Here is a 24,508-nt window from a genome sequence, read left to right as displayed (position 1 = left end):
CCAGCATCCTGGGACACAGAGTCTGAGGGAGGGGGGTCTCAGGGTCAGTGAGAGCAGAGAGAGAAGAGGAGTCACAGTGCAGACACCAGTATCCCTGCTGGGGAGTGAAGCTGATCCATCCTCTCCTGTTTGCAGACTCTCTGGTGACTCCTATTGTCCACCATCCATTCACCTCCAGCACCCAGTAGTGTCTCCCTGAGGTGAAGCTCTCTCTGCTCACGACACAGAGCCAGAAATAAAATCTCTGCTGATTGTCAGGGAGATGCTGTCTGTCTCCCCGTCTCACTCTCTTCCCATCCTCAGACAGGGTCAGTGCACAGTTTGCTGTATCAGGATCCAGAGTCACATCAGCTGTGGGAAAACAAGAGGAAACACTGGGATCAGAAAGACCTTTAGCTTGTGACGTGTCGCCTCTAGTGTTCAAGTGTTTAACATTTAGTTCATCACATTTTCTGCAAATGTCCTTAGGCAGCCATTTTCTCCTGCAAACCTGCAAACAAACCCCCTCTCCTTTGTGCCGTTTTTCTACATCCGAGCGTCAATGCAGAGATGTAAGTATCCGATTGAGTTAATGATTCATTCAGGATGATCCATGATTTCGACATGTAACTGTGTGTTTCATGTTCATAGTGAATGTATCTGTGCAGTTCATGCGGTTTCCTCTGTTCAGAGCCGGTTAACTGGCCGCTGCTGGTGTGAATATAATGTCGTCTCTACACGTCCAGCTCCTCCTAATGTGTGTAACAGAAACGTGTATTTATGGTGTGAAGCACAGATAATAACACAGACACAGTCCTGTCTCGTCAGGTGAGTCGCGGTGTCTCTGTGTTTTTAACACGTCGCTGCTGCTCCTCAGGCGGATCTGAGCGGCTGCTTTACAAACAGCGACGCGGCGCTCAAACCGGCGGAGCCGAGGCTTCAGTTACTGTTATTAACGAACTGAATGCGCTTTCCTCTGTATGTAAGCAGCGCTGGTGCAGATCGTGGTGTAAATATATATGTTTATTGACAGACCACGGTCACTTGACAGTAACTGACGAGGATAATGAATACACATCCATGCATGTGATGCGACTCCTGTTGACTTTAGCTGACGAGCTGGTTTATCTGCAGCCACATGCTAACGAGGTCCTGACCCTCTTTCACAGTGCAGGCCATTGAGCAAGACAACACCATCAGACCAACCATCACCACACAGCCCAGTGCTGATGAGCAAACAGGGCTTGTGTTCATCATTGTGGAAATACTATTCACTCGTCCTTTCAAAAGTGTCTAAAGTTTCCTCCCTCTCTCTCCTCTATGAGCTCTACTCTGCAATAGGAAATAATAATACAAGACAATATAGTTTCCAGAGATAAATGACAGACAGGGTGTCCACAAAACAACTGGACACATTCAGTCCTTAATAATGGTGCAATAATTATATTAATTTTAGTGAAAGTTAATAATAGTTATAAAGATCTAAAATCAAAGGCCATCTCTTTTTATTCCCCCCCCCGTCCACAAGTTCAACCCCCTCCTGTGTACATTTATATTGCACTGAAGTGAAGAGGATACAGTCACTTCTGTATTGATTTGATTCATATGGACTGAGTATCGAAATTAAATACCATGAACTGCACACTTAACTTGGGACTGCAATGCTGTCCTGAATCTACAACTGAAGAAGCGCTATCTTTAGATAAGCCATCGTGTTTGTGGTTAAGTTTATTCAGAGATGTGTGTTATATATTTAGTACGTTGCCTTTATTAGCACATATCCCAGTCAACGTGTATAGCCTCTAAACAAACAGAAATAATGAAACGAGCATTTCTTACTATTGTGATGTCCCGGTCAGTGAACAGAGTCTGACACACAACGACTTGCTTTTTAACGGAACTGATTGTATTGTAGCTTCAGGTGAAATAAAACGTATTGACATCAAAACATGCATCCATCTGCGCAGATCACTGAGCTGCTTCCCAAACCTGAACCCGAGTCCATCGGCTCAGCACAGCAGCTGCTGGACACACTGACACACTTGCGTTGTACCTGCATTACAACTAGCACCGCTTGTTTCTCTTCTACTCAACATATCAGTCTTTACTTTTTCATTTCATTAAATTAACCCAAGATGAATGTAAAATTCAGAGAGAAAGGCTTACAGTTAACTGCATACAATACAGATGCAGATACAATGACTTATTTATTGATTTTAATCATGACCAGACCTGTTTAACAGTTATCCTGTGAGTCTCTGTTGAAGGCTGCAATAAAAATGGCTCAGTGTTGCCACTGGACTTGCTGCAGTAATTCCAATAATTGCTATTGTTGCAGTGATTGGCTGTAAACACCAGAACTTGTCAGAAATTGGATGATGTTTGTTGCGGTTTGTTTTTTTAAAACAGAAAGAAGTACAGGTACATCAATTTATACTGCATGGGTTGACTTAGACATGGATTTCAAAGGAGGCGTTTCCATTTGAAAGTGTTTGCTGGAGATTTGGTGATTTTTTACCCCCATAACAAAAGGGCAGCGTATTGTGGTTGATATACTTACTGGCTGTAGGGAGGTGGATAGATTTAGGGGGACACCCACCACCCCAAGAACTACCCTGGTGTTGCCCCTGGTAGGTATCACAGGTAAATACCCCACCGCACACTCACTGTGCACACAGCAGGAATAATATTGATATACAAATGCTTTTCCCAGTAAAACAATCAGCTGCTGTGTCCCTGTGTGATCAGTATCATGTGTGACACCCCATGGGGAGCAGTTAATGATTGGCAGTATTTGCAGATGAAGTGCCTCCATATTCTCCCCTTCAATGATCTCTGGAGAAATACCTGGCGCACACCTGTGCATCACCTGTGTCTCATCAGACAACAGTATAGAAGGGTAATGGATTTGAGACCCCAATCTGTGAACTGACCTGCACTGGACAACGACGACTCTTACTCATAATGACCCTGCCTGAAAACGACAGCCCTGGACTGCTGGCTTTGGATGAAGTCAGAGAACTGAGTAGTGGCCCGATCACAGACAGGGAAAAAGAACGATGAAGTGCCATAACCTCGGGTGATTTTTTTTTTTTTACAGCCTTTGTAAGGGCTTGACTTGGTCCTCGAAGCCCAACTGCCCGTCTGCATCAACACTCCTGTCTGAGCCGTACATTATTATCAGCCCTGCGCTGGGAGGAGGACACAGAGCTCACAGCTGAACTCCCTCCCCTCTGATCATTTAGGGATATTATGATGTTTTCACACATCTATAGAAGTCAAACCACTGTGAGCATTAGCACTGAAAGGCCTATTGAGGCAGGAATCACAGACTGCACTAGTATTATCCTGCCTGGGGAAAGCCCTCTAATTCACAGTTAAATATCTCTGCCTCTCTCACTATATTACCAGATATATTTCACAGTTTCTCACACATGAAACTGTAGGGGGCAGTGCTCAGCACACGGCCCTGAGGCTCTGCTTGCCATGGCAGTGCCCTCTGGAGAGGAGGAGGCCAGTCTGCAGCTGCTCTCTATAGAGACCCTGTGAGGTCTTGCTGGAGGAGGCAGCACCCAGACTGCAGCCTGGATCCCACTGTGCACGGGCCTGTAGAGACACACGCCGTGACCCAGAGCCAGGGAGGGACACGGGGGCTGTGCTGGGCACCGGTAGGCAGGGCGGCACTGCCCGAGGCTCAGATACACACAGCACAGGCAGGCAGGGGGGAATCATGCAACCAAATAGCATAATGCATGTAACCATACAGTATTGACTCCTGATGTTTCTGTTGAAGTATTTTAACAACAGAACCAATAGCTGTGTGAGAGAAGCAGAGGCTGGGTTTGTCTCATATCTCACATCAACACAGTAGGACACTTACCCCATTTCCACTGATTACCTGCAAACAATGAGGCATTCATTAATGGCAGTAAAAGTACTTTCATATTCTAACCTAATTGCAACACATAATTATTTTAAAATAAGAATTAAGACATTTCCAAAGTTTACTTTTTTTAGAACTTAAAAAACAAGAATGTGAACATCACTTAAAACACCTAAACTGTCTTTTTAACTGTCCAGGGCGACTTACAACATAATACACAGAATGTGGGAGAAGATTGTTTATGTATTTTCTGTATTAGGTCTTAACATTTGGCCTAAGGATGTTCAACTATTTGAATTGGAATGGCATTTCTACTATTAATTTTAGGCACAGGAATACTGTTACACAGTTACACTCAGCAAAGGCAGCCAGTGATACTGATTAATGCAGCTCACACAGGACGACATAAGGCACCCAGCAAGCATCATACATGCAGATGTACAGGACTGTGCAAAAGTATTAGGCAGGAGTGAAAAAATGCTGTAAAGTAAGAATGCTTTCAAAAATAGATGTGTTAATAGATTATGTTTATCAATTAACTAAAAACAAAGTGAGTGAACAGAATAAAAATCTATATCAAATCCATATTTGCTGTGACCACCCTTTACCTTCAAAACAGCATCAATTCTTCTAGGTACACTTGCACAAAGTCAGGGATTTTGCACAGTACTGTATATTTATGGAAGAATTTCTACATTTAAGTTTTTTTTAAATACTAAAAAAAATACTAACTCATAAAAATATATGTATATATTTTAAATCCCACATTAAATGTCTCCAGTGTTTAAATGTTTCCAGTACTGTCTTCAGCAAGTGCAGACTGAAATTGTTTCAATTTTTTTAGTGCCTTTTTCAATAGAGTAAGTGGCATTGTCCATAGTGAGACTGGATTATTTTATAATCATATTGGAATTTTAATTAATCTTGTTGGGTGCAGCTGTTCACTAACTGCTGATCCAATAAACTGCTATTCCATGGTGTTTGATTTATTTAATATTTAGTTCATTATTTCACAAACACCAAATAGTAGTGTCTAACACAGAAGCTGATATATGTATCTTCTGAAATTAATAATACAGTACTTACCGTTCTCTGCAAGAAAAGCTGAAAACAACAAGACAATCCATTACACTCACAAACAAACAAAAGTGTTGCTATATTTTACCAATACCTATACATAACATGTATCACAATGTATCTTATAATATATTTATATATACACACATACAGTAATACATTTTTGTTAACTGAATAATAGGAAATATTAGTAATATTTCTTAGCAGATGCCCATATCCAGGGTGACTTACAATTGTTACAATATATCACAATATTTTTACATACAATTACTCATTTACACAGCTAGGTTTTTACTAAAGCAATCTAGGCACAGTAACTTGCTCAAGGGTGCTACAGTGGTGTCCCCCACCTGGGATTGAGCCCACAGCCCTCCACTCCATGGTTGAGTTTCTTAAGCTTTGTTTAAGTAGTAAAATGAAGATGTCACACATGGCATGGATTATTAGTGTCTCTCTCTCTTATATACAGCTCTGGAAAAATCGTTCAGAAATCAATGTTAAGTGGTCTCTACATTTTTTCCAGAGCTGTAGATATATATAGTCTGTCAGTTCTCTGTGTTGGAGGGTGGGGCTGTTCGTGTTGGATGTGTGTTATTGTTAATTAGCGTGGAATCATTGTTGTAGTTTCCGGGATCGAGGGTTAACCCTTCGTGGGAACAGGGGGAGCTGGTCACAGGGTGCAAGGACATATACTGGGGTGCCCCGGTTCCCGCCGTGTAGAAGTAGTTATGAGAAGTAGTGGAGAAAATGTATTCTGTGTGCTCTGTTGCAAACCCTGACAATCTCTCATTATTTGTTTTGTGCTGGTGATTCCACATATCATTGAAGCCTAAAACACTGCAATATACATGTATATACATTAGTTTTAAAATTAATAAATAACAAACTCAAGATGTTTCCTTGTTTTCCTTACAACATTTAAAAAAACTAAATTGTCAAAGGAATAGAATTATAGAAAATACACATTTGCCTTCTAAAGCTTTGTTTAAATAGTATAGATCTAAGAGATGGATCGTAAATGTTTACTTTGCAGTATTCTGAGAAAATCGATGTCTGAACACCCTGAAGGAAAAGAGTGTCTAGAGAAAATGACACTACAATCACTCCTGATTGATATACTTACCCCTGAATGCCCACAGCATCTCCTCTTCTGTAGAGAAATACAGGAGGCAGAATCAGGAACACTAGTTACAGGTTTTGGTTGTGCTTTACGATACACACTACAGTCACATAGCGCAAAAGTAAACCGCACAGTCCTGGAGTGAACACCTTTACATAACTGTGTAAGAATTCCTAGTAATCTTATTATATTAATATAGTGTAAAAGCTCCAAGAGGCAGAGTATGTGAAATGATGTGGAGAGGCTGCCACAGGCCCCCTAGGCTGACAGAGATAGAAACAATAAAGATGTGAAAACCTGGAGAAAGAAGGACAACTGCTGTAGGCTGACAGTGGTTCTGACAGGAAGTCACCTACTATAGGTCTCCAAGATCAGCGCACTTTGAAAGGATCTGGGGCTCTACAGTATTTCATACGGACGGCATACACTGCATCTGGTTACCAATAGTTGGATACACCATGCAAAACATGAAACGTAATATATTGGTATTTTAAACAATTTCTTAGACAAGCAGTCAGAGAGACATGGGGAATGATCACTCACTGTCCATTCGTCTCCATTGGATCAGCAGAAGAGGGACAGCTACAGCAACTGCTACAACAGTGAGAGCTGCCATTAGGAATAAAGACACCATCCATCCAGGGTTAGGGAAGAAGTCCCCTGGAGAACAGAACAGCAGCATTAACACACAGGAACTGACACTCAGCTCCTCAGACACTGGCCTGATCCCTACTGATGAAGCCACACAGCACTGGGACGAGACGGAACAGGCTCTTTAAAATTCACTTTGTTTAGACATTTTAGTTTATCTTGTTTATTCGTTGGCAGTTTGAAACACTATATATATATATATATATATATATATATATATATATATATATATATATTATGCAGTCTTTGTTTTGTTAAATTTAGTAGCCTATAACATGTTTTTTAACCCGTAATTTCTTATTTCTGTGGTAATGTTCCATTTTCAATCAGTTCGCAATCTGCTTAAAACAATAGTTCAGAAAATACAAATATAGGCGTTGTTTTATCGTACTATTGTTTTAGGCAGTGACAATGTGTCAATAAACATCATTTAAAAAAAAGTAAACATTTAATGTTTTTTGTGTAACTTGGGTGTACAGCACACATTGCGTCAATCATTTTACTTTTTGTATTTTATTTAAGTGTTCAGGTGCTTTCCTGCATTTTAATTCCCAAACGTAAGTTGTCAGAGAAGAAAGTGAGCTATAGTAATACTACTAACACAGATACAGTTGCTTCCAGAATTATTCACATCCTTCTACAGTGGGTTTCAGCAACATAAATGCAAGTGTACATTCAGTATTTATTGCATAAATGAATGACAAAACAGCAGAAATTCAGTATTTCTCCAGTATTTGCATATTTGTTCAAAAATGAAGTTCAGAATTATTCATACCATAAATCATTTAAATATTTAATTACCATTTAAATATTCAAATCCAATAAATGCTTTTGCGATATCTAATAATGATTAGTGTTTATTATATGTATGTATTTAGTACAAAAAAAAGAACCACTATACATTGTTTTTATTGCTAAAACCAACATTTTGTTTCACTGAATCAGGTATAAATAAATCTGGAGGGCAACTGTGTGTAGATGCAGAAATAAACTAGTACTAGGAAAAACGAAACTAGTATTGTTTGTTTTAGACCCTTCCCTTTTTAAAAAAAAGTATGTTGAGTGAGGATGCAGAGCAGTGTATTCAAGTTTTGATTTTAAAGCCCCAGTGACTGAAGTCTCCCCTGAAGCTGCAGTATCAGCAGCAGCACCAGTGAGGTTCAGACAGGTAGGAGGTGGTGATTATTGTTGAGGGGGATAAAGTTAAAACAGAAATAGTACAACAAGACCAAATAAATGCTTTAGTTATTAAAAGCTTCAGTTGCACTTACATTGATCTAATTGTTCTTATAGTTTGTACAATACAGTATTCACACCATATTACATTAAAGTACACTTACATTTAAAATAACCCTACAGATGTGGTTAAAAGCATTAAATACCATCCATTTGTAACAATTGTAATTTGTTTTCCGACTGTCCCGCCCCAAAAAAACATTTAGCTGCATGACACCCCTGATTAAAATATACATTTAAAATGTTGTTGGATCGAGTTATACCAAGAAATCACAGATCAGTTAAGCAGTTTAGGTAACGGTATAACAAATGCCAGCATCTTTCACCGAATACTGTGATGACTAAAGCAACTTCAACCACGACAGCTGTCCAGAAAACCAGTCTATAGTGAATACTCACTGGATATGTGGAGTTGTGGTTCCCAGTTTGGTTCAGATCCTGCACTTCTAATCAGGCAGCTGAAGACATTGGACTCCTGTCTGACTGGGATGAAGCTCCTCAGACTGAGACGCCCCTCACTGTCTCTCTGCACTGTGGTGTTGGACAGTGATGTGACGTCGTGTCCGTCCCTGTCTGTCCAGATCACTGCAGGCTCAGGGTACGGATCTGACCTGAACTCCAGCCGGGTCTGACCTCCTTCAGAGTGGAGGGACACTGAGGGCCGGCCTGTCAACAGTTGACATTTAACAAGATTAAAAAGATTATTGTATCATTCACACATATGTCATTCAACATTTTGAAAAAACTGTTTCATTTCTGGGCTCTTTCAAAGGATACAAAACAATCTAAAACTTCAGTTTCAGAAAACAACATGACAAGAAAACACACAGAGATAATAGTACAATTACAGATAAAATTTAAAACCAATACTATTTAATACTATCAGAAAATATTGTCTGCACAGTATTATACCAGTTGTTTGTCAGTGAGATAATGTCATCAGTGACTCATAAGGACTAGTGCTGACAAAACACAAGAAACTAGAAAAGCTGATGCTGTGCATGATGGTCCTAATAACTGTGATAAACCACTCACCTCTGACAACCACATCAATGTGAGCTTCTTCATCCCATCGATCAGACAGGACCATACATTTGTACAGTCCATCATCAGAGCCGCGCACATCCTTCAGTCTCAGAGACACGTTGCCTTTCCTGAACTCCTCTGGGAAAAGCTCAGCCCTGCCCTTGTAGGACGGGATCTGCTTGTCGAAGTCATACCGGCTGTACCAGAAGAGACAGACAGGGGCTGAGTGGTCCTCTCTGAACCACCTGATCTCCATGCCCTCAGCACTGATGTTGGGTGAGAGGTAACAGGGCAGAACAGTGTCTTCTCCAGGGTGAACAGCAATGGGGTAACGTGGACCAAGAACCTCAAACCTCTCTGGAGAGACAAATAACACACAGTTGGCTCAAGTGATATCACTATGAAACAGGAGCAGTAATGGCTGTATCTGCTGTAGTAAGTACTATACTACATCACATGATACTACAGTATACAACAGTGCACTGCAGTATGTGTGTAGTATTATGTAGAATACTGTAGTACATAATACAGTATATCATATTTATGTACAATTCTACAGAAGAATATAGGAAGTAATATATATTAGTATTGTATTATATGGGACATATGAATGGCTGACATTAGCCATCATTAACCAGCCAACATGAAGCTAAAGCAGGAGCTGAGAACTGACACTGGGGAGTGGAGCTGAGACACAAATAAATGACGTATATTAATTCTGCCTTAATTTAAGCACCGTACCTTAGAGTAACTCAGCTGTTAATTAGCGATGTTGGCTACGTTAATAATGACTGTCACGTTTCTTAATTTCCCAATGAATCAGGTAATATATTGTTAATGTTTTTTTTTGACATAGAAGCCCAAGTCCAATCAACGTCTATGGATCAGAACTTCACGTGTCTTGAGGGGAAGCTGCGCAGTCACACCCTTCTGAAAAACACAGGCTTTCCCACACTACTGCATTGCTGTGTCTGCTCTCACTGGTCCGAGCTGTGGGACCAGTATTTATTAAATATATATATTATATATATATAATTGTGGAAAAAAAAACAAGATTTAAGTTAAATGTGTGAAAAAGACACTGGTGTGAGCTGTGCAGTGACTGTGTCTCTGGTGCAGAAGCTGAAGCTGAGCTGCGCTGGGCTGCTGTGCTGTGTTGAAGCCCTGCTGTTGAGTGTCTGAGCTCAGTTCATTATGGAGAATAAAAGTGTCCTCACTGTACCTGATCCTGACACTGAGGTCTGCTGGAGCAGCAGGACAATCACACAGAGCCACTCTGATCGGTCAGACTTCATCCCTGGGACAGACAGACAGACAGACAGACAGACTCGCAGGCCAATCCCAGCTGGAGAGCAGTGTCTCAGAGCCCAGGTGAGGAAGAACTGAGGAACAGCAAAGTGTAACATTAGAAACTGTGTGTACTGCACTGAATAACCACAATAAACAGCTATTATGATTGGGAGATACAGCCATTGCACTCGTGTCTGTGCACACATGCGGCCCGTTATTGATTTTCACAAATTATTCTTATGAATAATAACAAACAACAACAACAAAGGTTGTGAAATAATTCCCAAATGGTCTTCTTTACGAGAACATGTAACACTATATTTTAACTAGATTATATTTGGGGAGATCCAGCTCTTCATTTATCTCAACTATCAGACGTCAGTCTGTCTTCACCGCCGCGCTTTCCTGTCCTGAGTCTGCGCTGCACGAGTGAACTGTTCAATAGAGACCTTTTATTGATCTTTACTGATATTACACAAGATGACACAGTATTACACTGTGCACACATTTCTTCAGCTGTAAATGCTGCCATTTTAGACCAGAGACGCGTATGTATTCAATGTGTCCGACATTAATACCAGCAAGACGACACGCAGCAGCAATGGCGCCCGGAAATCAACTTCAGTGGCACTTTTACTTTCTTTTTTAAAAATAGGGAAGTTAAAGTAAATGTTGTATATATAAGTACAAATACAAGGTTTGAAAACACGCACAGAAAGACCCTGCTGTTTGGACAAAGGTGGATATAAAGAAAGTTTCCGAGACAGAAGTGAAGCTGAGAGTCACCTGTGCACAGGAGCGTGACGTCACAGAGGCGGTCGGGCGGCTGTGTGTCTGTAATCCAGTACCGAGACAAGGAGGAGCTGAAGCGCAGATTCACTCAGTAATGGCGCCGCAGCTGCGCACACAGGCAGCACTTCTCCTTCACTGTCTCTGTCTCTCTCTCTGTGTCTGTAATCCAGTACCGAGACAAGGAGGAGCTGAAGCGCAGATTCACTCAGTAATGGCGCCGCAGCTGCGCACACAGGCAGCACTTCTCCTTCACTGTCTCTGTCTCTCTCTCTGTGTCTGTAATCCAGTACCGAGACAAGGAGGAGCTGAAGCGCAGATTCACTCAGTAATGGCGCCGCAGCTGCGCACACAGGCAGCACTTCTCCTTCACTGTCTCTGTCTCTCTCTCTGTGTCTGTAATCCAGTACCGAGACAAGGAGGAGCTGAAGCGCAGATTCACTCAGTAATGGCGCCGCAGCTGCGCACACAGGCAGCACTTCTCCTTCACTGTCTCTGTCTCTCTCTCTGTGTCTGTCAGTCACTGCAGTGTGTGACCCTGTCCTTCCTCTCCTCTCCTCTCTGCTTGTTCTTCACAGAAATCTGCTGCTCTGTCATGAACACAAACACAAGCCGGAGTCTCAGTGCTGACGGGTTATTTCTCGGCTCTGAAGAGCAGCACTTCTCCTTCACTTTCACTTTCACTTTCTTTGCTTCGTTGTTTTTTCGTTACGAGTTTTGGCGCTGTTCTGTCGTGGGGGCGGGGCTAGGAAGGAGGCGTGGATCCTGGCTCTCCATTGGTCCAGCAGGTTTGAGTGACGGGTCCCAACGCCTACCACACACCAGGGACAGCACTTGTTTGTTTATTTGGTTTATTACACATTATTTTTGTTGTGGATTGTATTTACTGCACTTTGTGATGCTTTGGAAAATGTTTCTTGTGAAAACTGTAAGTCACTCTGGGTAGGTGTGTCTGCTAAGAAGTTAATAAAAACCAAATTGACCTTTATGTAAAGTGAAATGGTCAATATACCCCCCTTTACTTCCCCAGCTTCTCTGTGTGCTAAAGCAGGATTTCCTAAACCGGTTCTGGAGGACCCCCTGTCCTGCTGGGATACCTCGGTACCAACCGAGATTGTAATTGCTTAATTGATTCCTTAACTGAACTAACAATGCAATATAAGACTCAGTTATATAAAAAAACAGCAGGGCAGGTGGTCCTCCAGGACAGGCTTGGAAACCCCTGTGCTAATGTAAATGTACTGTAGTGTTCAGTCAGTCAGTGCACTGTTTACACTGTATTTACATTATGTAACGTCTCACACCGGCCTGTGAGCCTTTTGACTGACACCCAGAGGAACACTGTAACATCTCACTCTTGTAATGCTTACAATTCTTACTACTGCCTTTTTGTAATGCTAAGATTGAATTTTGCATTGATTTGTATTTCTGCACTTCTGTAATGCTTGTGTAAACTGTAAGTCACGCTGGATAAGGGTGTTTGCCAAGAAAGACATATATAATAATTGCTATCCTGCCCTGCCATTCCAGTTCCTCCCAGAAGTGTTCTATCTAGCTGATTGATAGAATTCTGAGAAAGATTGATGGATTCAACTGTTGCACAGAATATCCCAATAATTAATACTGTACTGGCTGGCTACAATCAATTGCGCACAAACACGCTGATTGCAGTCCGAGGTAATATAAATATATATCGAATTGACCTAAAAGCAGGGTACAACCTCTGTTATAAGTGTCTCTCCGCTTTGTGAATGATTGAACTAAATGTTGTGCAAAAGACATCTTTCAGACAATCTATAAAAACGCATATATTGGAATTAAATATATCTCCCCAGAATGCAGCACAGTCGGACTGCACACAGTGGATTCACCACGGCTTTATTCAGAGTATCAGAAAGAACAGATTCCCACCATCACTGAGCAATCCCTCCGACACACACTGACAAACCGACACACACCGGCTGGCACAAAGTGACAGAGTCACACACGTACTGACACCCTGGCTCACACTGCCATCCACAGACAGACAGCAGCAGTTAACCTCCCAACAGACAGATTCAAAGAAACTGAATCTCTTTAGTGTAATACTGTGACAGGGTTTGGGATTCTCTGTAAATCCCCACAGGCTTCACAACACTGGAGGCAAGGGCTCTCAAGTTTAGGAAGTGAATTATTGTGTCAGGTCAGTGTCAGGGCGTTTCATACCAGGTGCACATTTTACACTACATCTCATTAGCTGCGTGCGCTGCCACCAGATCACTAGCTGACCAAATCACTTCTTTAACTGAGTCAGGCTGCTGGCAGATAGATCATAATGGATACTGGGGGAAGAAAAAATGTAAACATTGTGACTGAGGGTGGCCATGGAGACTGCTGTTATATTATCACTGTGAAACTAAGACAGGTGTACCTACCCTTTAAAGAGCATCTCCTGAAATGGAAGTAGTTCTCAATAAACCTTTATTTTGTTATCAGACCTGTGACTTAATTGAGAAGTGGTTGACGATGCTCATTACAGCTACAAAGGCAGGTAGTCAGTCACTTTAGTATGTTTTTATTTGTTTTGTTTTTAAACAGTAACAGTGCTTCTGTAAACCGCTGTGAGGGCCTGTACCATGAAAGGTGCTAACACTGAATTTGAAATCTGAATTCTGAAAACGTATAAAAGGGTCGATCCAGCCCTGGTCCTGGAGATGCCCAGTCCAGCAGAACGTATAGGACACCCCCATAAATCGTTACTTTATACAGACAATCTGCCTGGTTAATCAATGCAGTACTGTGGTATCAATGGGAACAAATGCCTGAATATCCTGCAGCACCTCAGGTCCTTTCACTTAATGAGCAGCAATTTTTCTCTCACTGGATGATTGATTGTTCCAACTCTAAGTAATATGTGATTTAGGGATCAGCTAGAAAACCGCCTGCATACGGTCTCTTCAGGACCAGGACCAGGGCCAGAGACCTCGGCACTAGCTACAACAGGAAAGGTGTGACTGTTTGTGTAGTTCCAGTCTTACTCAGTAGGTGGCAGTAAGATCCCTTTGTTTTTTCCCCAACATAGGCAGGCAGCCAAAAGGTGACGTGTAGAGAAGCAGAGTGCTTCCAAAAAACACTGTTGGACTTCTGTATGTTGTCATGTGTGACCCTTATTTCAGTTGTCCGGTAAGTCTCGTGAAAATTAAACCTCTTTAAGACCAACCAGTGTGACGCAAAGTAGCACAGAAAACTCTCACAATGCTCAAATTGTATGCTTTAGGCTCTTTTTCTTGTATCCTGTAGACTGTATTGTTAAACTTCAGCACTGTGCTTCTTTAGTTTCTCAGTGCGAGCTGCTGAGGTACATCTGTATTGAGGTAGAGCGTCACTGAAACAGTGTTGAGCAATTAGGCTTTCAATAGAACTGTTCTTTACCAGCAACATTAGAAACGTGAAAGGGCGTCCTTTTAACTAGTCACATCCACCCCTAAATCTTATAATGTAACTTAATTTACCCTAATTGAAATGAACATGGATCTGTAGCTAAGGGCCTGTAGTTTTGAACGACTACAATAGTTTAAAAACAAGTTCCACAAAACACAGGGCCCTATAGCGACTGATTGAAGCCACTTCTTTAAGCTGCTGGACTGGGGCTTCCTGGGTCCTGGGCTGGATCAGATGGCATTGAAAAGATACCTTTCGATTAAAGGGGCGAGAGAAACCAACATCATGCACAGCTCACATCCATGTACTGGAAATCACTTTATTGTCACACATTGTCAAGTGCATTTTTCTACAATAACATGAACATGTTCTGGAGTCACATTCGCTCATTCACACACATTCACACGCACTAGTAACTGTCATGCCATATTCCTCAGCAGTATAACTTCCCGCTGTAGGATACAACAGTCCCCGGCCATACAAAACTTCCTACCCCCTTTCCGCTTCCGTCTATTAGATTTCTATGCAATGCTGCGCATGCGTATTTTTAAACACAACAACTCATATGAGCAAACTGCATTTCCCAGCGGCCACCACGTTCACACCATTGTATTACATACAGTCATATGTTCTATGTCATTGCATGTTTTACTGTACTTTATGAAATAAAAGGGAGGCAGCGTGGGGTGTGTTATTCTTAGATGTACAATTCATTATTATGGCTACAGACACGCATGTGGAACGTATGGGTAGATTCTGTAATTTAAGATCACATTGTATGTGTACATTCATATTTGCATTGACAAAATCCCAGCAAATATCACTTTTACACATCATATACACATCACATATAACTTGACATTTTAAATTAGAGTATAAAAAAATAAGATTAAACCTAAATTATTACACTTTGTGCACAAATGATTCCTAATGTGAGGGGCAAAGCATACCTCTGGGGCTATTTGCATAAGTCTCTATTAGACTAGTCTAATTGGACAGTTATGTAAGTTAGTCTGTTGCATAAAAAGTAAGACTGAATAAGACTTAAAAAAGAAAAGTTATCCTCCTCACCCCCAGGCTAACTTGGTTAAGTTTGTCTTTCAGTTGAAACAGACAAAGTTACTGATGCAGACAGGCAGAGCCTTCCACCCAGTGTTGCCAGATTGGAGGACGTTTAAGTGTCATGGGGGACATTTGGGAGATAATTGTTTTAACCTGGTGGAATTTGCACAGTTGATTTGCACCTCTTTGACTGGAGAGATGCAATGCTCCCTGTCCTGTGAGGCTGAAAACCCCTCCGTTTTCAATTGTAGTAGCAAAAACTGTACAGATAGGCCAGGTATATTAAGAACTATTAAATGAGTGTAAATAAATAGTCGTCAGAAATTTTAAATTTATCGCGGTGTCTTTTGTTTACAGGAAGTCATCATTAAACCGTGAAGGGACAGTTCAACACGGTGCGATTTGATTACATAATTAGGGCGTCCAAATTTGTGCGTTCTGTTTATCTACAAGTACATACTTCCGCAATACATACTTCAGTGTAACATTAGTGCGTAGTATGCAGTTTTGGACAGTGCCTGAGTCCCAATATATAACACACACAGTTTCTATGACATGAATTGTATGGCTGTTCATGAATCAGACTCAACACTGAAGAGAACACTCTTCAGAATAAGCTGCTGTCTCTCAGGAGAGCACAGGTATACAGAGCCGCAGATGGAGACACACTGCTGCTGAGTTTGTGTGAGGCCTCTGTGCCCCATACATCAGCTGTGTGTGTGCGTGTGTGCGTCGGACACACTGCTGATGTCCTCTCGAAGTCTCAGTGTAGGCTACATTTGGAAACAAAATGGGGTTCATTTTCGTGATTCACTTTAGTGTTTTCTCAGGACTCAGTTCACTTGTGTTCACATTGCAATTATCAAGTGACCTTGGTTAGTTTTGTAATAAAATAATAATAATTACATTTTACATGATTAATGCGTGTGAGAAATGACAGCATAACGCGTACAATAAGAAATGTCTGTAATAAAGTAACAACATACAGTAGTCCAAACACATTTGACAGTTTTGCAGAAGTTCATCAATCTGCGCAGATCAGACCAGCAAAGCAATTTATTGTCAGAATCTAAGAAGACATAAGCCTGCATTGTGAATGCATCCAATCATACTGTATTTAGTTATTTAATACAACAATAGGCTGCTATACTCATGAATATTATAATCAGTGTTGCTCTGCCGAATTAATATATTAATACAAATATACAATACTGTAGTGTTAAGTCCCTTAAATATCCAGACATTTTACTGTTACTGCCATACCTTTAAAACATATAGTGCTACTTTACATAATACATTAAACATAACAGGGTGTATTCAAGGGCTTTTATAGCAATTCGTTATTTTTCTGACACAATATTTTCTGACACAAACAAAAGTACAAATAAGCTGCAATATGAGTGATAAATTACACTCTGATGTACATCCATCCATCCATCCATCCATCCATCCATTTTCAAAACCACTTATCCTTGTGGGTTGCGGGGGAAGCCGGAGTCGATCCCGGCAGGCATAGGGCGCAAGGCAGGAATACACCCAGGACGGGACGCCAGTCCATCGTTGGGCTCTGATGTACATGCTAACTTTAATTTGCATTACTGCATTTAGAAAAAAATTGAAGAACCTTTGTAACACTCTTGATGACTATAGCCAAAATCCAATTATGTTTCCAAAGAAAATTATTTAAATTTTAACAGTTAAATGCATCAATCTGCAGCTCTTAGGATAATAATTGTGTGCTTGTATCAATTTGTTAGATGCTTGAGCCCACACTTGAGCCATTACATAAATTATATAAAAGCTGTCACTGGTTTATTTAAGGTGTTTTTATTCCACTGCAGTCAACTGACGAGAAGATAACAAAATGATACGAGGGGGACACACACATCAGTTGCAAAGTTTGCACACCTCATTTGGACACTTAATTTTCCTGGGTATTGAAAAGAAGATTCACAGTAATGCTCATGTAATCGACATAACTTTAGGCTACATATCAGTTGGGATACACGAATAGCTTTGCTAACTTGATACTGGAAATAATGTTTTAAACTAGTGACTGAATAGCCGAAAGGAACTGAAGGAAGTGGAGAGAAGAGGTTTGTGTTCTGATCAGCATTGTCAGGGATGGTTCCCCTCCTATTGTGAGATGTTCATGTGGTTAGATTATTTACCATGTAGCTTGAGTTCTCACTGTGTTTCGCTAGTGTGCTCCAAGCGCTCTCTCTGTTGTGTGGATACAGCAGCAGATCAGTGGAGCCAGGCGCCTGGTGTCTCCTGGTGAGACCGGGATTGAATACACTGGTATTGCATTGCAGATTTGTCTACCACGTCAGTGTTCATTTTGGCACATAGCAGCGTGTGCAGATGCTAACATACCCTTGGCCGTCGCATGTCCTGTGCCATTTTGGCTCCTGCACTGGTAGCTCACCTGGAGTTCCCGCAGTGTGAGCCCTCAGAGCTTTCAGGCCCAGGACTCAGACAGTAGAAGTCCCCCATGCCAGCAGGACAGGAGCTCCCACAGCAGGTCTTCATGCTGCTTCCAGAGTTGGGAGCCAGTGGTGCTCCTGCCACTCCTGCTACGGCACCAATCACCTCGTTGCGTCAGACATACATAGATAGGGGTGATTTTCCCGTTTGGCCCGTTGATTTTTGTCATTCTTAGAGTCTGGCCTGTGGTGAAGAATAATTGGGGAACCCTAGTTTAATCTCCTTGGTGCGACTCTCATAGTCGAGTGATGGTCATACAATGGTGCCCTTGACATTGGGATTATGATGTTATCATTTTACATTATAAGCTACTTGTCAGTCCCTCAATATCTACAGACACTTGAAACACAGAATGAAGTGCTGAATATATGATAGTGGGGTATTTTGTGAGATAATTACAATAAATAATCTCAATGGAGTCCAGACTACAATGAACAGAAACACAAAGAACTGGTAGATGATCAATAATCAGTGACTGATGCTGAAGTGGAAATGTAAAAGACAGACTGATTGTGAGAAGTCAGCCCAGGCCTGCTGGCTCAGGGAGTGAAACTGGTCTTTGTGTTTCTAGGGTCTCAGAGGAGAGAGGAGAAGAGAGGATCTGACCACAGGAGAGGACGGGCACTCTGGGTGTGTCTCTGGGTGTGTCTGCCCATCCTTCTGCTTGGACTGGCTTATTACTGTGAGTCTTCACAAGGAATTCACCATCAGAGCAAAATGGCACTATAATGAGAATGTAATAGGTGTGTTTATTACAATGTACGGACAATATTTGTGTTTACTGTAAAGAGTATCAGTGTCTATGAGCACTGAAAGTGTCTGTAACTGGCCTGTCTGGACAGATTCCCATTACACAGAGCAGTGGCTGAAGGAGTGAGGGATCGGGGGGGCAGGTCTCCCTGCTGTTACTGCACTCTGCACTGGGTCATTGGTTCACTGACTGCTCTTCTAGCTCTTCATTCTTCTAGTTTTGCTTTAAATGCCAGTATTTCTAGGATATATTCTGTGCTTATTTTGTTTTTTCAATAAACACCGTAGAGAACTCGGATCCTTTATGTAGTAAATATCACATATAAGAAAATGTCTGAGGATGTCACATTATAAATATTGTATTAATTACTCTGAGTACAATACAAACTATTTATCTGCAAAGGTTTTCCCAAGAAGTCCCTCTGTAGCCCCAGCAGTGACCAGGTCTGTGTCTCTGAGACATGAATCTTACTGACCCTCTGTCTTCTCTCTTTCATCTGCAGATCAACTTCCTCAGGAACAGGGTGAGTAGTCAGTGAGTTTTCTCTTCAGGCATTCATTTGCTGAGTTTGTGTTGTACTCTCCTGTTTGTCCTACACAGTGAATGCTGGCCTCTGCTGGACAGATGTGCAGTGCAGTCTCTGATCCTGATGATCTTGTACCCCCCTGCCAGGCTCTCTTTAGCTTTAATACAGTTGAACATGAGCAAAGGTCCTACATTTCCATGATAACAAAATCAAAATTAAGAATAAACTGAAAAGGGGAAGCATCCCCATTGATCCTATTTCTTGTCAATTTAAAAATTCGCATATCCTTCTCATTGTTGTGAAAATATGTATAAATTAGGCTACTTTTAGACTTAGTTGATCCTGTGCCATTATTGTCGGGGACACTTGTGTAATAGGATGAAGGAAATCCATTTTTAAAATGTGTGCACCTGCAGCGCTTTGTGGGTTACAAGCTGCAATGGTCTCGGAGGCTATTTACTGTCGACTGTCTTATAGCCTAAAACTCAGTGACAGGATTCCTTTTAATTTTCACATAATTATTCAAAGAATGATTTGGTTGTGGGGCCCCCCACCTCACTGAAAAACATTCTAGTGGTTCCCATCTTTATGGCGGAGAGAAAATGTTTAGGTAAAACTAAAAGACACACAATCATTTACACAGTGCATATCACGGCACATTTATTGCACTTTAACATACACTGTACATGTTGAACAAATAGATTTAGTAAAAAATACAAATGAAACTAGTGCACATTGAAATAACAGCAATAACTAATAAACAGTTTAGGTAAAATAACATCCACACCAAAAATACTCAGTACTGAAAGTACTATAGTGCATATTTATCCCTGACGTGTGTTTTGACCTCACGATGCTCGAGTCACAGATTCCCCTCTGCCCCCTTCCTCTTGGGTTTACATGGTTCTTAGTGTATTGCACTCGAGAGGAGCTGCTGTTTACCAGCAGTCATGCAAAGGGCAAATTGTCTTTTGCATTGCGCCTTGTTTAATACCTTTGTTTCAATGATCTTACCAAGTGGTTTTTAATGATGGAGCTACAAAGCTGTGAATAGAATTGTTTTTTAAAGTTAGGAACACAATGTACAGTACTGAACAGTGCACAATAGACCCACAACAATATAAAGCATAATGATAGGAAACAAGTGATCAGCATTGCCATTAACCATGAAACGTCCATCAGCAACTTACTTTACCTTTTAAAATGCTGCCATTTTGGGATGTAAGATATATAGGACTATCTTGGACAGGAGCATTTGCATTTGGGATTGATCCTGTCCTTCTGTATGGCTGTATACCTTGATTAAACGCCCTGGTTGGTCTGCTTGAGCAGGTGGGTTGAAATGACTTGCCTATGAGGAAAGTCAGAACTTTGTTTTGATATTAAACATCACGGCTTTCAGCACTGGCATAACACACAACTGTTATGCTTAAGTGACTGAATTTAAAATAATAATCGCTAGGTTGTTTAATGGATTGAGGTGACACACAAGCATCACTCAACACAACAGGTGAGCTTTGAATAACATCAATAACATTCCTCTACCTTGCGCCTTCTTGTCCTTGTCCTTTTCTCCTCTTCTGTACCCGACAGGTATGCTCTTTTAAAAGACGCCACCTCTCTCTCTCTCTCTTACAGCACCGCTGTAACCTGCACCTCCTGAACTCCTCTAGCCAAGTCTCAAACTCTCCTAAATGTCTCTCAATCCCCCAGAGTTCATCACAGCATCAGAGTTTGAAAACCTGCAGCACAGAGAGAGAGCACTTCAATACGAGAGCTTGTCCTGTCAGTGTCTAACGCTGTGTGTCTCTCTGTTTCAGAGCTGCAGAGGCTGCACAGGCATGCAGGTGAGTCTGTTCGGTCTCAAATGATGTGGCTCTTCTGTTAGGGCAGCACTGTGATCTTCCAAAATACCTTGTACTCTCAAATCTCTCTATCTCAATAGGTTTGAAATTTAGATTAAAGTAAAAGAAACCATGTCAATTGTTCATTGTTCTCTCCCCTTTTCCTCACAATTGCTGTGACTCTGCTCCACAGTGGATGTGACTCTGGACCCCAATACAGCTGCTCCCAAACTCATCCTGTCTGAAGATGGGAAACAAGTGAGACATGGAGACAAACGACAGGTTCTCCCTGACAATCCAGAGAGATTTGATCTCAGTCCCTGTGTCCTGGGAAAGGAGGGTTTCAGTTCAGGGAGACACTACTGGGAGGTGGAGGTGGGAGAGAAGACTGACTGGGATTTAGGAGTCGCCAGAGAGTCCATCAGCAGGAAGGGGCAGATTACACTGAGCCCTGAGGATGGGTACTGGACTGTGTGGCTAAGGATTGGGAATGAGTATGAGGCTCTTGATGACCCCTCTGTCCTCCTCCCCCTGAGCCTGAAGCCCCGGACGGTGGGGGTGTTTGTGGATTATGAGGGGGGGCAGGTCTCCTTTTACAATGTGGAGGCCAGGTCTCATATCTACACTTTCACTGTGGTCTGCACAGACGCGCCGTCCGTGGCCAGGGTTGAGGAACTGCTGGACGGCTTCTGCAGGGCGACGGGGGCCGCTGTCAATAAGGCCAAGAGTGATGTCTACCTTTCCAGGGCATGGCCGCCGACCGTGTTCCCTGTGAAGCCGTTCATCAAGGTTCTGGTGATCACGATCGACGGGACCAACACGGGCACCCGGAGCTGGGAGGAAGCTTTATCTAAAGTCCAAAGAAAGATCCACGGCTGGAGCACAAGGACCTTGACGATGGCTGGTAAGGTGCTGGTCATAAAGGCCATCCTCTTCCCGATACTTCTCTACGTAGGTATGATCTTCCCCCCAGACAAAGTCATCGCAAAATTAGTGACAAGGATTATATTTCGGTTTGTCTGGGGGAGCAAAATGGAGAGGCTAAAAAGAGTGCAGATGGTGAAGGGTACCCTGGACGGAGGCAGGGGGATCCTGGACGGTGTGCGGCTTATAAAGGCGCAGGGGCTGGCATATGTGGTCAAGAACATCCAGGCGGCTGGCAAGAAAGTGAGTTTTATGAACCGCTTTTATTTCGCCAGCAGCCTGAGACCATTTAGCCTCTGCGCCATGGACAACACCAGGCCGCACTCGTGGGATCCCCCGCCGTTCTACAGGGTGCTCCGAGCCTTTGCGCTCGAAGTAGGCCTCCATAAAGTCGTGCTGGCCTCCTGGGATTATAAGACCATCTGTAGTCAGATGAGATCTACCCAGGAGACCAGCCGGATAGAAGATTTCCCTCCCGAAACCTGCCGGTTTATCTGGGATAACGCTACGCACATTTGCCTCACAAATACGCAGAAAGATGTCTCTTGGATGGCCGTGAGTCGGTGTCTCCCCACCAGAGTGTTCATGCACAGAAGGGGCATAGCCCCTTATGACATCTGCCCCTATAAGGGTTGCCTGGGGAAGGAGACGGAGGCTCATATCTTTAGGGATTGCCCCTCCGCCTGCAGGGTCTGGCTCCTGTTTTCTCCGTTCCTCCGCAGGCTTGCCGTTCCTGTGCAGGCGACCGCTCAGAAGATCCTGTATGGACCAGCCAGGGGACTGACATCTTCTACCCTGAGGTGCTGGTGGCATGTCGTCTGCGCAGTGAAACAGGCCCTGTGGGAGGGACGGAACATCTGCTTATTCAACAAGCAGGAGCTGGACCCAGTCGTCATCGCGCGGAGGGGCATGATCTTAGTCAGGGACTACATCAATCTGGAGGTCCATCAGAGGGGCAAGGAGGAAGCCTTTAAGAACTGGCAAATACAAGATCTGGGGGAGCTCAGGATCCCATGATGGGACCCACCTTCGGGGATGGCCATCTCCCCCTGCTGGAGCCCGAGTCCAAGATCTTTTAACTATTTTTACGAAAGATTGTTTTTAAAAATGATTTAAAAAATGAATTTTAATTGTTTTTAATGATTCAGTTGATTTTAAAGGCACTATGTTCTTTTATTTTGTCAAATACATTGGCCGTTTGGGTTTTAATTTTAAATGCATCGGATTGTTTTGGTTTTGTCTTTTATTTTATCGTTTTATTTGTTTTTTGATTTGTCTGGTACATTTTCAGTTAATTTTCAATGTATTTGACGTTCTTTGTTGGTTAGCAGTTTGCTTTTATCACGTTTGCTTTGTTTTATGCACATGTATAGTTTAGTTTTATATTAATCACTTTAAGATTTAAATTTTTTTAAGTGATTTTAGAAGATTGTTTTTAAAAAATTTAATCATAAGTATTAAAATTTTTATGTTTATTTTATTGAAATGTAAAATACTTAAACCAAATAAATAGTATTTACACTTTCACTGACACCTTCACTGAGAAACTGTATCCATTCTTCAGCCCCTGTCTCAATGATGGAGGTGAAAACGCAGCCCCACTGATCATCTCTGCTGTCTGACTGAAGGAGGCAGATCCTGTGTGGGGGGGCAGCAGGAGCAGTAGCCAGTGAGAGTCAGATCAGTCTCTCCAGCCCCAGAGGGACTCATTCAGGGTGTGAGGGCCGTCAGTCACAGATCAGGCGCTGCTGTCTGTGAGCCCCACACTGGTGTAGAGCAGCGAGGAGCTCAGAGCCGACACACTGAAGGCTGTTCAAACCCTCAGACTGACGGCTGCTTTTGTCACCAGGAGCCGTTTGGATAAAACTATATTAGACTAGTGTAAACCATTAGACTAGTCTTAATTTGATAGTTAGACTAGTCTACACAAGTTAGTCAGTTGGATAAAAATGAAAACTGAGTAAGACATAGCCTGAAAAGTCAGCCTCCGCACCCCCAGGCTAACTTAGAATTTAAGTCTATCTTTCAACTGAAACCGCTGGCCGAGTCTACAGCGACAGGCAGGCGGAGCTCCGGCTGGATCACACACTGCGCTGTCCTGTTGACCGGCAGTGCCCACACACATTGACATTCCTCCCCACAGACTTCAATAACCAACTGTATATTTTACCTGCACTTCTGTCATTTTGAAATTTCAAGGATGTTTCCTCTTAAATGAGCATATTATTTAATCAGTTCTTCAGTAAATCAGTAAATGCTCGCGCCTTGACGGTATAAACTTTTTTTCACTTCATCCGTGGCTTGTGTTTGAATGTGTGAGTGCAAGTTTCAGAAATGTCACCTAAAGTATATATTTTGTTGGGTTATATTTCTAAAACTAGCATACATTTTCAGTTAACTGGATTTGTCACTGTCTTGGAGAAGCATCCGCCATGTTTGTTTT

At 42.2% G+C, this 24,508-nt stretch overlaps 2 protein-coding genes across 4 annotated transcripts in view; one reads left to right on the top strand and one right to left on the bottom strand.

The window, feature by feature from the left end:
• LOC136767833 (butyrophilin subfamily 1 member A1) overlaps positions 1-11,748 on the bottom strand; it is a 12,307-nt gene extending 559 nt beyond the window's left edge. Inside the window, exons 1-9 of one of the 3 annotated variants that reach the window (XM_066721866.1) lie at positions 11,049-11,748; positions 10,195-10,354; positions 8,982-9,329; positions 8,346-8,612; positions 6,603-6,719; positions 6,063-6,089; positions 4,949-4,966; positions 3,860-3,877; positions 1-351 (exon numbers count right to left, since the gene is read on the bottom strand). The exon at positions 1-351 is cut by the window's left edge and continues 559 nt beyond it. In XM_066721866.1, coding sequence (XP_066577963.1) covers positions 1-351; positions 3,860-3,877; positions 4,949-4,966; positions 6,063-6,089; positions 6,603-6,719; positions 8,346-8,612; positions 8,982-9,329; positions 10,195-10,267 — 1,219 coding nt within the window. In that variant the 5' untranslated portion in view covers positions 10,268-10,354; positions 11,049-11,748. The other 2 variants (XM_066721867.1, XM_066721868.1) reach the window with 2 other exon arrangements.
• Positions 11,749-18,027: 6,279 nt separating this feature from the next.
• On the top strand, positions 18,028-23,423 carry LOC136767313 (uncharacterized). The gene is made up of 5 exons (XM_066721084.1): positions 18,028-18,133; positions 18,592-18,702; positions 19,274-19,294; positions 21,118-21,144; positions 21,335-23,423. The coding sequence occupies exons 1-5, from the start codon at positions 18,028-18,030 to the stop codon at positions 23,080-23,082; spliced, it is 2,013 nt and encodes a 670-aa protein (XP_066577181.1). The 3' UTR covers positions 23,083-23,423.
• Positions 23,424-24,508: the final 1,085 nt, after the last annotated feature.

Source organism: Amia ocellicauda, chromosome 14 (genome assembly GCF_036373705.1).
Source record: "Amia ocellicauda isolate fAmiCal2 chromosome 14, fAmiCal2.hap1, whole genome shotgun sequence".
Classification (NCBI taxonomy): domain Eukaryota; kingdom Metazoa; phylum Chordata; class Actinopteri; order Amiiformes; family Amiidae; genus Amia; species Amia ocellicauda.
The sequence above is the reverse complement of the archived record's forward strand: the minus strand, read 5'-3'. Positions and strand labels throughout refer to the sequence as shown.